Source organism: Dysidea avara, chromosome 2 (assembly GCF_963678975.1).
Source record: "Dysidea avara chromosome 2, odDysAvar1.4, whole genome shotgun sequence".
Classification (NCBI taxonomy): Eukaryota; Metazoa; Porifera; class Demospongiae; order Dictyoceratida; family Dysideidae; genus Dysidea; species Dysidea avara.
The window spans coordinates 19,095,645-19,109,720 of record NC_089273.1 but is presented as its reverse complement, the minus strand read 5'-3'; the positions used below and the strand labels follow the sequence as shown (position 1 = coordinate 19,109,720).

The 14,076-nt window shown below is 37.4% G+C and overlaps 2 protein-coding genes across 2 annotated transcripts; one reads left to right on the top strand and one right to left on the bottom strand.

Annotated features, from left to right (window-relative positions):
- Positions 1–146: 146 nt before the first annotated feature.
- LOC136247900 (uncharacterized) lies at positions 147–2,441 on the top strand. Its single transcript, XM_066039719.1, has 7 exons — positions 147–255; positions 310–1,043; positions 1,108–1,294; positions 1,349–1,606; positions 1,669–1,884; positions 2,051–2,199; positions 2,256–2,441. Exons 1-4 carry the CDS (start codon positions 147–149, stop codon positions 1,393–1,395), a joined length of 1,077 nt encoding a protein of 358 aa, XP_065895791.1. The 3' UTR covers positions 1,396–1,606; positions 1,669–1,884; positions 2,051–2,199; positions 2,256–2,441.
- Positions 2,442–2,467: 26 nt separating this feature from the next.
- On the bottom strand, positions 2,468–3,571 carry LOC136246755 (uncharacterized). The gene is made up of 3 exons (XM_066038316.1): positions 3,003–3,571; positions 2,738–2,953; positions 2,468–2,683 (listed from the first exon to the last, which is right to left on the bottom strand). Exons 1-3 carry the CDS (start codon positions 3,305–3,307, stop codon positions 2,626–2,628), a joined length of 579 nt encoding a protein of 192 aa, XP_065894388.1. The 5' UTR covers positions 3,308–3,571; the 3' UTR covers positions 2,468–2,625.
- Between the last annotated feature and the right edge of the window lie 10,505 nt (positions 3,572–14,076).

Here is a 14,076-nt window from a genome sequence, read left to right as displayed (position 1 = left end):
AAAGAGAGAGATCTAGGGTAATAAACCGCCAATTAACTTATTAACTAGCTATTGGTTTATGTATTAATAGATTGTACAAGAAGTGATGGATGCTCAGTCAGAGCAGCAAGATACTTCTGTTGGTTTTAGCCAATTGCAATCTGTGAATGAAGCTGCACAACCTCGGTACTCAAGCTTTGGGGTCCAGACTTTCCCAGACGTTCTTGATGCTCATACTGACTCAGGCTGCAATTGTCGCTGAGGTCACTCAGTTCGGTAGGAACCAATTAATGTTATCTATTATTGTAATATGAACCTGCATGGTCATAGGTGTCCAGGCAGCACCACTGATGTGTGATGTAGGAGTACAGTGTAATCTCTTACATATTCCGACGACATCAACTCCTAAAAAAGGAGTGATAGCACCAGTGGCTGAGAATGAAGACACTTTCGAATTGACAGAAGAGGAAGAGAGTGAAACAGAGCCTACAGAATCCACCATAGATTGGGAATCCACTACAACAGAAGATGAAGAACAGATTCCAGTTGAAAAGCAACTGATTTTTCTGGTGTTTGAATCTACCCTCATGTTGCTGTTTGCCACCTGTGTTGCATGTGGCAGTACCTTTATTTCCATCAAACGCCATGTGATTGGATCTTTCCTTAGCATCAAGCAAGCATGTAGCCAGTGTAATAATACATTTGTTTGGGAAAGCCAGCCATATATACGTAACATTCCAGCTGGAAATCTTCTGATATCTGCTGCTATTCTGTTCACTGGCTCTTTACCAGCTAAGGCACTCAGAGTATTTAAGACCCTTTATTGTGCTACAATAAGTAGAAAAACATTTTTTAGACATCAGAAAAAATACCTTCACCCTGCCATTCATGTTATTTGGGAGAAGAACCAAATTCTACTCCTTAGCAAACTGAAAGAGAAACAGCAAGGCTTGGTAATTGGTGGTGATGGAAGATCTGATAGCCCTGGACACAGTGCCAAGTATGGATCATATTCCATGCTTGAATTGAATCTTAATGAAATAGTGGATATACAGCTTGTTCAGGTAAAGCTATATTATAGTGAAGTATGTGGTGTATACTAACTGTAAATTAAATGATTTACAACAGAGCAATGAAGTTAAGGGAAGCTACCATATGGAGAAGGAGGGCCTCCATCGCTGCATGGACTTTCTTCAAGGCCATAACCTTGCAATTGATGCACTTGTCACAGACAAACATAAGCAGATCAACAAATGGATACGTGAAGCACACCCATACATCAAACACTATTTCGATACATGGCATGTAGCAAAAGGTACACACTTGTGCAGTACCTGTTGCAATAATCAGAACTGGTGAATATATTTAGGTTTTCGCAAAAAAATTAGAGAAATTGGGCAAACAAAAGGATTGTGAATCGGTTAGTGAATGGCAGAAGAGCATCATCAACCATCTCTATTGGTGTGTGTCCACAACACCTGATGATGACAGTGAACTTGTGCAAGCCAAATGGTTATCACTGGACAACCATGTGCATGATGTTCACAGGAGGCACAGTACAAATTTCCAAAGTGTTCTCATGGTAGATTAAGACGTCAAGATAGGAAGAAAAAGTGGTTTAAAAGATGTAAGTAGGGCATGATATCCACATATATAGTGACATGGATGAGCATGTATATTATTGAATAGACACAAAAGCAAGTGAGAAGCTAACATCTCTTCTGACCAAGCCAACACACTTGAAGGACATGACCCGACTTTCTGGTGCTCACCAGACATCTAGCTTGGAGTCATTCCACAATGTTGTGATGCTCACCAGACATCTAGCTTGGAGTCATTCCACAATGTTGTGATTAACTTTGCACCAAAGGCAGTTGCTTTTTCTTACAAGGGAATGAAAAGCAGGTAATGTATTGGTCACTTGGCTTCATTCTATTCATTTGATTTGTCGTTAATGTAATGATTAGTGTGTTAATTTCTCTATTGTAAGTTAACTATTTGCACCCTTAATCATTAATTGTGTGACCTAACCTGCAGACATAAAGTTGCTTTTGCATAATTATCATTGCAGGTTAAAGCTAGCAGCATTGCATTTTAATGAAAACAGTGACCGTCCTCAAGCAGTCACAAAGCAAGATGTGGAACGGTATGATGTCATACAACCTAAGTATAAGAGTGGTGGTTATCTTGTACGCAAAGTTCATGTGAAAGCTACATATGGTAAGAGAAATAAGGTTTATTTGATTTAGCTCATATGGTTGATGATATGTATGTAGGTTATGTTGAACAGCTACTACAAGAAACCATTGAACAATGCAACACAGGAGGAAGCGATCTGCAAGAAGAAGATCCTAAACCACTATGCTCTGCTTTTGAGCGACCAGGCAAAGCAACTGCAATACAACAGCACAAAAGTCGATTTAGCACTACTTAAGTGTAGTTTATTTGGATATCATTATTTTGCCCATTATATATAGCGTAATTGACTTTAGCATTATACAAGAATTTTACATGATATACATTTTTATAATTATATATACAGTAATATTACAATTTAGGGTACTTAAAGCCTGCATATGTCTCTGAAGGAAAGGTGCGCCTTATTTTATCCACAGCAAAACTTGGTAGTACTATTCTTATAGACTTTCACAGCCAACCCCAGCACCAACGAGTCAGCTGACGGTAGCTTGTGAATCGGTACTGCCTGCACATTAAATTAAAAGGTTCAATGGGAATGTGCTATATCAGTGTAACGTACTCATGAATGGATTCTTTATACTTGCCATACTGTTGTCTGTATTGATAATATGCAGTCAGCAAGACCCACTGGTTTAAACAAACTGCATCAAATCCTTCACTTTCAGTGATACATGAAGCACCAATTTCTTCCATCTTCTCTACCACTTCACCAACGGAACAGCAGCATATACATTCTCTTCTAGTGGGCATCATCTTACAATTGCCACAGTGACACCTGTAAGAACTGTATTATTAGCTAACAAGTAGTGGTAGAATGGTCATACCAGCTCATATCATTGGGCAATTTCCCAAGTAGCTCTTCATCAGACGATGATTCATCCTCAGTCAGTCGGTCTGTATCGCTAGCGTTAGCATCTATTGGCTCGAATTGGTAAGGTTCAAGAGAGGTTCCAGTCATCTCCTCAGTGTCTTCATGATCATCTATGTCTTCACTGAAAATGCTCATTTCGTCACTAGAGACCGAACTGGAAACGTCACTATATTCATCAGAAATATCTTGGGAATCAATCGAACATTTCGAGCCAGGAGTAGCACAGCAGGAATCCGTTGACGACTTTGAAGTATCCATAACGAAGTCTTTCTATACCTATTACTTCACTCTGATACGTGACTGAATTAATAATAAGATCTGATTCTTCCATGGAGTGTATACTTCATTCACGCAGCGTTCTCTCTCTGACGTCAGCAACTTATGACGCGTTATAACGTATGATTACTCCGGAAGCATTTTTGATCGTGTATTTCATTAACAAATCATACAGTAAATTAAATTTCAAATGTACAACCATACATAAGGGCATCAAATCAATACAGCAATGAAATTTTAAAATTCTATGTCTCCCTCCCTTTAAGCACTTGTGTTCGGCATACACCTGTAACATTTCACAATACGTTCAATACCACACCCATCTTGGTTGATTAATAATGATCAATTACCGAGACCACGCCTCTTAACAATATATTTACTCGATCACGATATAACACCTTTTTATTATTATTATTGGTCTAGCTGTATTTATGATGCTAGCACAGAGTGTTCTGTGATACAGTGCATCTTGTGTATCACGTATCACCATCAGTAAACTGTTCAATACGATACTGTATCACAATACTATAATGAAGTGGTCATGGCTAGTTATTACTGGCATATTAACCAATAGTTGTAACAATATCCAATTCAACTGTATCTTAAAGAGCTGACACTGATTCTATATTCACTGTATGCATCTACAAATTTCTTTATTCAGTGAATGCTGATAAGCTACAGTATTGTACTGATGTGACAAATAGCTAGTGTGTTCTGATATGATTTTTAGTATGGAAAACAGAGTTGCTGTTAAAAAACACATCCCTACCTGGATACCTGCCTACCCAGACAATTAGCTACCACAAACATTTTAATGCATGCTACCACAAAGGCTTGTCCGGATTACTCTGCATTTTGATGAGTTGTCAAGATTGCTGCACCACTAAGCCTTAGTGGTGCAGTTCTTTATACTTAAAGTGTAACAGCTACTGTTTTTAGAAGACCCGGTTAAGAATAGTTTAGCCATAACAGCAGCACTTATACATGCGTATTTGTATGGCTTCTTGTAACGTTACAATTAATAGCATACGTAAATAGAGAGACCTTCTATTTGAGTATCAGATCAGTGTTAGAGTAATAGAGCAATCAGAGACTCTTCTACTAGAAAACTTTGATATATTAATATTTTCTAAGTACAGTATCATATTGTGATACTTATATGCTGTATTGATATATTGCCATATCAATATGTATTGCAGATCCCTACTAGTAGCACAATGATAATATGTAATAGTAACACAACTTCTGGTAGGTAGTTGAAAGGCTTACTCGAGATACTCTAATACAACAGTAACCCTCATAGATCAGTAACACATGTATGGTGTATGCTATAACAAAAAACCAAACAAACAAGTATATTACAAATTATTAATTTCAAAATGAAGTAGTGATACAAGCGATAAAAATAAATGATGATGTTTACTTATAGCATAGCTTGGTGGGAAAATCCCTACTTTGGAATTAAAAAAAATGATTGTTCAAACATGCCATGTAGGGATTTTCCCACTGAGCTATGCTGTAATACCATCATTGTTATCTCTTGTTTCACTACTTTTTATTGCTTGGATCCCTACTTCATTTTAAAATTACTAATTTTAAATATACTATTGAATATCATTTAAACCCACAATGTAAAGTGCACCTTGTTCAGAGGTTTGTATGTGACCCACTGAGCAAAAATCCAACTAGTTCACATTTTCCTTGAATGCCATTTTATGACTTTTTTGTTGTCTAGTGGAAATCACCAATACGTTGCTAATTTATAAGTTTCAGCCTTATCTGGTGAGTACTTTAGAGTTATAGTGATAGACAGCAAGAAGCGCAAAACAGTCCATTTCTACAGTGACTATACAAAATATAAATGAGAGGTAGCTAGCATTTGCTAGCTACCTCTCATGTACCTCTCTACCTCTCATGTAACCTCTCTCATAAAAATGTTTAGTGTTATTCTTAGTGTTATTCTTGATTATTATGTTGGATCATACTAGGTTATGCTGGCATAATTTGCAAAAAGGACACAGAGAAATTAGGAATTTTAAACTAGAGTAGAGACAATGTAGCTAGTACCACAAATAAAAGTACTGAGACAAGTTGGATTGGATTATTATGTAATGTCCAATTGCTATAAAACAATAACAAGTGAATATCCCTACTGTGTGTTTCATCTTCTAATTTTTTTTATACCATATAGCGGGTATAATGTTTGAGGCGCAATTTCTGTGAAGAAGCAAATTTTCCTTCCAGCAGTAATATCTGTGATTATAATATCTGCGAACCCTTCCAATCATCAAAACACATGGTAACAATAAAAATCGTGGTATGCTACATGTACAATGGCGTCTGAGCTTGTGTCTTAAGGGGCATGTTACTAATTCCTATGGCTTCACAAGCAAAGTCTTGGTTTTCATGATCTGTGCTTGCTTTTCATTCCCTTTGTGTATCATATGTGTTTGTGGTACTTAAAAATCACCATCTCCAATTAGACGTACTGACTTTAAGACTCAGTTTAGTATTTTAGACCTGAAGAATGGGAATTCTACAAATTTTGGATCGAGTCTCACAGTTTTGGTTCTACACTTCTTAAACTTTGCCATCTGCTACCTAAGCATATTCGCAACAAAAGTATGGAAGTATGAAGTACTTGATCAAATGAGCCATTGAACTCTATAAAATGAAAAAGAGTATTCTCCACCTTTGAAGCCATACTAGTCATACCTAATAATCTATTTCCATATTTTTTAAGATAATACTATTACAAGCCACTACAAGAATTTTTGGGGAGTTTCACAATTAGCTGCAGGAGGAGAATCAAATTTAGTGTTAAAATTACAGTGTTTTGTAACCACGTAAATAATATGCACATAGTTCAGGGGATTTCACTCAGATTTGCACTAAACAGAAGTTCAACATCTCAACTAAAACATGTTTTATTCATCAGGTGGAGAACAGTATCTACAGGTGGTGTATGTTGGTTTTACAGCTTCGCAAAAGAAAGTCAGAAATAATTATGATGCTGAGGCTTGTGTATCTGTGGTTTTACTACATCCAGTACTACAGTACTATAAATGATATGTCAGAAAAGAGTAGAGTTTGTTGTTCATGTTAGTATTGTATCCATTACATGGGTATATACCATGATGAAATCTATGCTGTAGACATGTATGAATGCTTATGGCTTCCCACAAACAATATGTGGCATCCACAAACAAATTAATACACACACCACATCATATACAGCTAGTTTGTAGACTGCAGAGTAGCTAATCTTGGATACACACAACAGCAAAGTCACTTCTGTGTAGCTACAATGTCAATCACAGGTTATCAACAACATGAAGCCATGTTGTTTACACTGGCAATGTGGTCAGACAATTACGACACTCACAAATTTTAATTAACAACAACTAACTGACTCCACCCAACTTTAGGCTTTGCGTGGAAAGGAAATGGTTTATAGAAACCATATTCATAACAATGAATAATCTCTGGTAACAGCACTATCACTTCGTTACATCTTCATGAGAGAGTGCTTGTATGGTCGCTCATAAAAAAATCGCGATCATGCGCTTACAGGAAGTAGTATACTTACTGTGCAGAGATGCTATGGGCGATCTGCTAAGTGTAAGAAGTGTTGCTATAGCCTTGAGTACTTGACTAACGTTAACAAAGTCAAAACGAACTCACACTGACAATGGAATCCTGTAACTTTATTGTTATATGGCTTCTTTAGTATATGGAACTGTGCCAATAGTGTAATGGTGAAGGGAACTTGGAAAATGTTCAAGGTCTAGGGTGGTTTGCGATCCTTGGAATACGAGCTTATTAATAGGTCATGGACACGTGGAAGGACTCAGTAAGCATGGCTATATAGTTTTTAGCTCGAAAAAGTGGATAACCTTTGCTGTACATGAATGAAATAAAATAAGAATAATAATTTATGAAGATGAACAAAACGGCAAATTTTAATTGTGTCCCAAATACACATACTGTTTCCTTTTTACTTGATACTTACTAGTGGACCAATACTAATTGCAAATAACCACCAGAGGGTGGTTTTGAGTTGGAGTATGCATTCCAAAGTGGTTTTTAGGCGTGCGTCCTATTAGAGTTTTGCAAAAACATTGGCGATCCCTATTATGAACACACTATCGTGGTTCACGATAGCCTGGCAATAGTATAGTCACAACTGAAGTAGAGATTAAAGGTCCACTAACATAGCTGTAGATGTAGATGCTTTCCACTGTGTCATTGTTTTCTATTTCTAGGATCCCTATGTACACAAATGAAAATTTTCTATTAATTTTCCTAACACTTGCATGCTTACTATTTTGTAATAACATACATACATAGTTAAGTCATTACTGGTGAACCATTACAAAGGAAGGAATACATGGTACCAGACCCATCATAAAAGTTAATTGTGTGACTGAACACATGCCCTGACTATCAATATTATTGAAACACAACATGGCCATTCCATTTCATTTTTAGCTATGTATGTTCCAGCTGTTATACAGTATGAGAAGCACCTCTGTAATCAATCCAGCCACCACTACAGAAATTATGACTGAACACACACCTGACTATCAATTACAGTAACATGAAGTGGCAATTGCTCTCAGTTTCAGCAATTTTCCACCTGTTACACAGTACTACAAACAAGGAATGGTACAAGAAGTGTTTCTACAATCATTCACACTACAGAAATTAATGCACTACTGTGAACCTACATAGGTGGTAGTGGAGGAACACAAAGGAGGACAAAGGTGAGTCCATGACAGGTGCATTGTAGCTGCTGTGTATAAGGGATGTCTTGGGGGTGAAGCAATGTCAAAAAGTGAATAAATCAAGCCCTTAGTCTTAAGTTACGCTTGGCTAGAGGAATCAATCAGTTAAATATTAGAAAATTCAGTGAAATTAACAATTAAAATCCATACAGTCTTGTGGGTTTGGGGCCACTCTGAAGACATTTATGGGGTTGGTTATGGCTAACCAACACAGACACTGCCAAGCTGCCATGAAGTAAAATTGAGGCTGTGAAGTGTCATAAAGCAAACAGTTCCAGAAGTGTTCCAATGCTTCCCGGAACCAGTTAGCCATTTAAAATGAAAGATCAATATAATCTAATAATATAGACGTATTAAAAATTTAAAATAAGAAATAGGGATCGCTGAAAAAAGCCACGAAACAAGAAGGGATCGCTGGGGTGGTAATATAAACCACAAATCCCTATTTTGACTTTTTATACTCAAATGGAGCATTTATAGAGTCAAAATAGGGATTAGTGGTTTACATTACCACCCCAGCGATCCCTTCTTGTTTCGTGGCTTTTTTCAGCGATCCCTATTTCTTATTTTAAATATTTTATATGTCTAGTTTGTGTACTTTTTTCCAACTCCATTTATGGATTATAAGTTAATTGGCACATTAGTGTAGTAAGCTAACAGAGATTCCTTGGTTTAAAAGGCTAACTCATTAGATATGTTATTGCAATATTAATTTTGTAATCTATGATAGAGACTGTATTTTCATCCTGATTCATTTGTACACACACAAAATATAAGGCAGGATACGACATTAATTCCTAGTCTATACTCAGTGTTTGAGCCATCATCGTCACACTTGGTGCCATCGCTGAAAACACACTGCTATATGAGCTACATGTACCTACCTGTCAGAAGAATTACTGATTGTGCACCTATCATACAGGACACAGTGTTAATGGCAGCACAGGAAACTTGAAGAAGAACAAGATGTCTTAGGTGTTTATTCTAACAGAAGGACAAGAATGAAACTCTATGATACAAGTTATAAGAATGGTAACTGTTAGTGTTATAATTCCTGTAGAGTCCAAATTTTTTTTAATAAATTTTCACGTGATATAATGATGCATACATCAAGCACGTACATTATAGGTGTAGAGTTGTCTAGCAGAATAGGTAGTGAAGAGATAGCTATACATTGTAGCTGTAGTGTATTATTGTAGCGATGATGCTTTACAACACCTTTGTATAAATTCATGTATGAACAGGGCTGAATACAGCAGCAACATTGTGAGTTGGTATTAATCAAGCTAAATAGGAGATGGCTAGGCTTGGCCGAAAAGTCTTCCTATGCCAGTGTCTGCATGTACAAATCACAATATCACTACCAGTGGCCAGTGGCGTAGCCAGTCTTACATGATTACCAGGGATTTGACAGTCATTACCCATACATGCAAGAGTACTTTAAACTGGCATATTGAGTTCCAATTGCCAGGACTTAGACTGGGCTCTAGCCCTGGAAAGCCTGCTAGCAACAGTGTGTCACAAAGTGGAACACCATAGGTATAGTCAGCAAAGTATGGTTAGCATGCATGTGGTCATGACTAAATGTTTGCAACTGTCAATGTCACTAGCTGATCAGAGATTGTGCTATAATATGTACACAGTAACTAGTTACAGTGACATAAGCACAGTAGCACACAATCCTCCCATATAAGACTGTCAGGCTTCACACTCTGTAAGTTGTTTATGACATGGATACCATATGGGAGGGTTGTTGATGATATGTGGTTAGACCACAAAATATTTTTAAATGGTAGGGTTGTAATAAACACCCCACCCAACCTTTTTTGCGTGTGAAAAGCAGCCATGATATCAGCGCTACCATTTATCTTCCACCTATAATGGGCAAACAAAGCACTCACTGTGATGGCTAGAAAGAAGAATAAACTGGATGCACGCTTAAATGGCTTCACGTAGCGAAGACGGGCAGCTCACTAGAGACCCTATTATGGCAATCTTGTAATAAAAGAGTGCTCCACAACTTCAATCTGCCATCTATTAAAGTTATAAAGACTATAGTCAAACAATACGCATCCCTGAGCACACAAGATCCCGTAATTTTGTTCTTTAACGGCTTCTTCCATATACGGAACAGCAGGCAATGGAGAAGAAGAACTTAGAAATTTATCGAGGTGGAGGCCGGTTAGCGATCTGTGGAGTACGAGTTAATTAATGGGTCACGCTGAAGGACTCAGTGAGTAAGGGTGTGTAGTTTTTATCGTGAAAAAATGGAAGCCTTGGGCTGTACACGAGTGAAACAAAATAATTATACAACCAAGTAGTAAGAATAATACGAAATGCGGTTAAAATTACGTCATTAATAATGAATAAATAAATAAATAATAAATAAATAATAAATAATGTTTGAGAAAACTACGAGGCCTAGAGACATGAACTAAGCGGGGATAGATTCGCCTGTGAATGAAGGTACAACCGTATAATAAGTATGCATGTTTGTGCTGATGACTTTACCGTACGTGTAATTCTATATAATACCTGGCACCACGCCCTTGTTTAATTACAGTTTGCTTGAACGAGAAGATTACTGAACGTCCGCAACAACATTACAAGTATGTTTAAATGTTTGTACAGTAACTGTATTTTGTGTGCAGGATATGTGCTCCAGGCGTCATGCAGTGAACGACCAGCTGATGACCAGTTGGGATACTAGCTGATGCGCTCATAAACAACCAGCTGGAACAGCAAGGTAATGAGTAATGTAATACTTGCACCGGTAGTTGTATACATCTTCATCCTTCATCTGGCTTGCTAGCGGCTGGAATTATTTTCATTATACCGGCACTTTCATCTGGCTTGCTGGTGGCTGGAATTGTTTTCCACTCGGCTTAACTACTAATCTACTGTGAGTCTGTAATAGCTAAACAACAATGTGTAACTATCTCTTGTATGTTGTGCATGGCTGTATGCATAATTTTATAGACTGTGGTCACTGTGCCAATGCCACACTGCTGATATACAGGTACATCACCAGTGGCCTCTAGTTACAACAGAGTCTGTTGTGCCATATTGGCTTGATTGGGATCAATTGCTAATTGTGCCTTCACCATATCCCTTATTCTGCATAGCCTCACTTCACTGCTGAGTCATCTTCAGAGACACGTCACACCTACAATATATAGTTACTTTCAATATAGCTAACTTAACTTGGTTTTTTGTGTAGGTTGTGTTTTAGTATTGTGGTTTTCTGATACCAGTTAAACTCCCTTGCCTGTGTACGTATGCATTTGTATCATTTCCACAGGTACACGCACACTGCTCTGAGTGTTTCCTATGGCACTGTTTATACTTGCCCAATGGGTAGGTTGCAATGTTGGTGTATGTACTTGGTTGTATGTGACTCGGTCCTAGTAATAAGAATAATAATAATAATATTATGAATAATAATATGAACAATTCGCATAAAATTTGCAATTTTTGAATGTTTCTAAATTTCGTCTAGACCATTTTTACTGCTACATCACCATTTGTTTGAGTTCAGTGTTTGATAATAAGCCATCTGAGTGTTGTTTTGTGCTCAAGTCTGCTTTCTAAGGCTGGTTTTAGGTGACTGCTCTATTAGGATTTTCAAAAATTCCACTGCGATCCCTATTATGAACCCACTATCGTGGTTCATGATAGTTGCAGTATTTATTTTTCTAGGGCAAAAGTTTATCACTAAATATATTACTTATTAGAGCTGAATGAATTAAAGATACCAAATTTAACGGTACTACTTTCTGTACAAAAATATAACAGTATTACTAAATATCATTGTATTAAAGTAATAGCTGTTGTTAAAGTACCTCAATAAAATACTGAATACTCATGGTAGCTCAGGAAGCCTTAGGTAAAAGTCACCACAGACAAACTTGTTTACATAGTTTAGTTAGCTGAGCACATCAGTACCTGCATACAAATATTATCACATGTCAGGTGGTACTCTAAATATGGGATGCACAGGGAAGCCATTATGTCCAGTCGGAGTGGTGGTATTAAAACAACAGCTAGTATTAAAGTGCATTGGGTCACAAATATTTGTATGTGAAGCTGTTCAATATTCATCAACAAAATTAAAGTCATGTTATTGTTAAGGAGCATGTGTGTCATTAAAATGGTGATTTTGTAAATTTGTCCTTGTATTACAATTATAAGCCAGATGAGCTACCTTAGAAAAGTACCTGGACTCTCTAACATTGCAACAAAGACAATACTCTACATTATAGTAGGAGACATGATCATCACGGAAGCACTTCATTTTATAAAATAACATCACTGTTACAACCCACCTGGTTGTGATACATGAACACAAGTTGTTATGTAGTGTTAATTACTCTCCAGCCGCTTGTTTATTCCTTTTATAACCACAGAATAAAATAATGTGGTGCTCATAAGTATATGTTAGAACAATGCCATGAGTACTATATGAAAAATAAAGTACAAGGTGTGCGGCTGAGATGCTAATAAAGCACATGGTGAAGCCGAGTGCTTTATTAGCATTAAGGCCAAGCGCCAAGTGGTTTATTTTTTATATAGCACGAGCAAGGCAATGGTTTCAATAATTATGGAACTTTCTAGTCATGTAGCTTCACCATACACTATGACTTGTAATTAACACGAGTTGCACAATCTATTAGCAGCCTGAGTGCACACAAAGTAGTTTAGGAAAGTAACTCGTCTGTAGTTCACCATAGTTTGGCATGACAGATGTTCATCGTGTATTTTGGCAGGTTTGGGTCATAACCTACAATCGATTCTATTGTGACACATGGTGAAGTATTTCCATAATATCTCCAGGACTTGTCCGTTTACATTAACAAATGTAACAGCAACGTTACCTTCTCCCAACCATCATCGAAGCATTTAGGTATGTGTATAAAAGCAATCCAGTAGTAGAACTCATATTGACTGGGGTGATTGACCACTCAGCGCGGCAAGGATTATCATCATTCAACGGCTTAGGTGATTAATCATATTGGTGTGACCACCACGGGCTATTAGCCTGCACTAGAGCATGTGGGAAACAGTGCTTTATTGCTCATAAAGTGTGCTTTATTGCAATAAAGCACTCTTTGCGGTGCAATAAAACATTCTTTGTGGGCAATAAAGCACTGCTTGTCCTAAAGCATACTTTATGAAATGTAAAGTACACTTTTCCTTTGATCTCGCCCATGCAAAGTTCTATAAATGTTGATAAGGGATAGTTGAAAAGAATAGTATAACAAATTTAGTAAGCTAGATAGTCAGTTGGTAAGTCAGAACTACTTACCCACTTTCAACCCTGTAATAAAAACTATTGGGTTACTCATTTCCAATATGAAGCTAAGAATCATGAAATTTGGTAAATCAGGAGTGCATGCCAGATCGGCCCGAATGTATTTCGCGGACTGAACTCACGGACTGGGATTGCAGACTGGACTCATGCACTGAGCTGGAAACAGCTTTTAAACGATAATCCAGGCATTATCCATCTCTTGCAACACTGTAGACACTACATTTGAGCTACAACTGCTGATACTGCTCTTCCTTACAAACCAACTAACTAGTACGCACACTAATTAATTAGAATACACTTACGATACACGAGTACTAGCAGTGATAAAGCGTGATAGAGGCTATTGCTGTAGTACAGATGTTTTCCTTTATTGCTTTAGCAGTGCTAGGGTTGTAGAGATGAGCCAATAATAATTCTTAGCAGGGTAGCTATAGGTGGCACCGCCCAGCGGGGGATGGGGCTATGCACATAAACTGGCTCATCACTACAGACCTAACACTAGTGCTAAGTACTGGAGCAACAAAAGGAAAACATCTAAACTACAACAATAGCATCTATCATGCTTCATCACTACTAGTACCCGTGTATCGTAAGGGTATTCTAATTAATTAGAGCATGCGATAGTTTGTTGACTTGTAAGGAAGAGCAGTACC

Excerpts from the sequence above, each read along its gene's own strand:
- LOC136246755 (XM_066038316.1), bottom strand. The coding sequence starts at position 3,307 with ATGGATACTTCAAAGTCGTCAACGGATTCCTGCTGTGCTACTCCTGGC. Across the intron at positions 2,954-3,002 it reads TTGCCCAATGATATGAGCTG|GTGTCACTGTGGCAATTGTA; the intron begins GTATGACCATTC and ends CAGTTCTTACAG. Across the intron at positions 2,684-2,737 it reads TATAAAGAATCCATTCATGA|GCAGTACCGATTCACAAGCT; the intron begins GTACGTTACACT and ends TTTAATGTGCAG.
- LOC136247900 (XM_066039719.1), top strand. The coding sequence starts at position 147 with ATGAAGCTGCACAACCTCGGTACTCAAGCTTTGGGGTCCAGACTTTCC. Across the intron at positions 256-309 it reads CGCTGAGGTCACTCAGTTCG|GTGTCCAGGCAGCACCACTG; the intron begins GTAGGAACCAAT and ends GCATGGTCATAG. Across the intron at positions 1,295-1,348 it reads TACATGGCATGTAGCAAAAG|GTTTTCGCAAAAAAATTAGA; the intron begins GTACACACTTGT and ends GAATATATTTAG.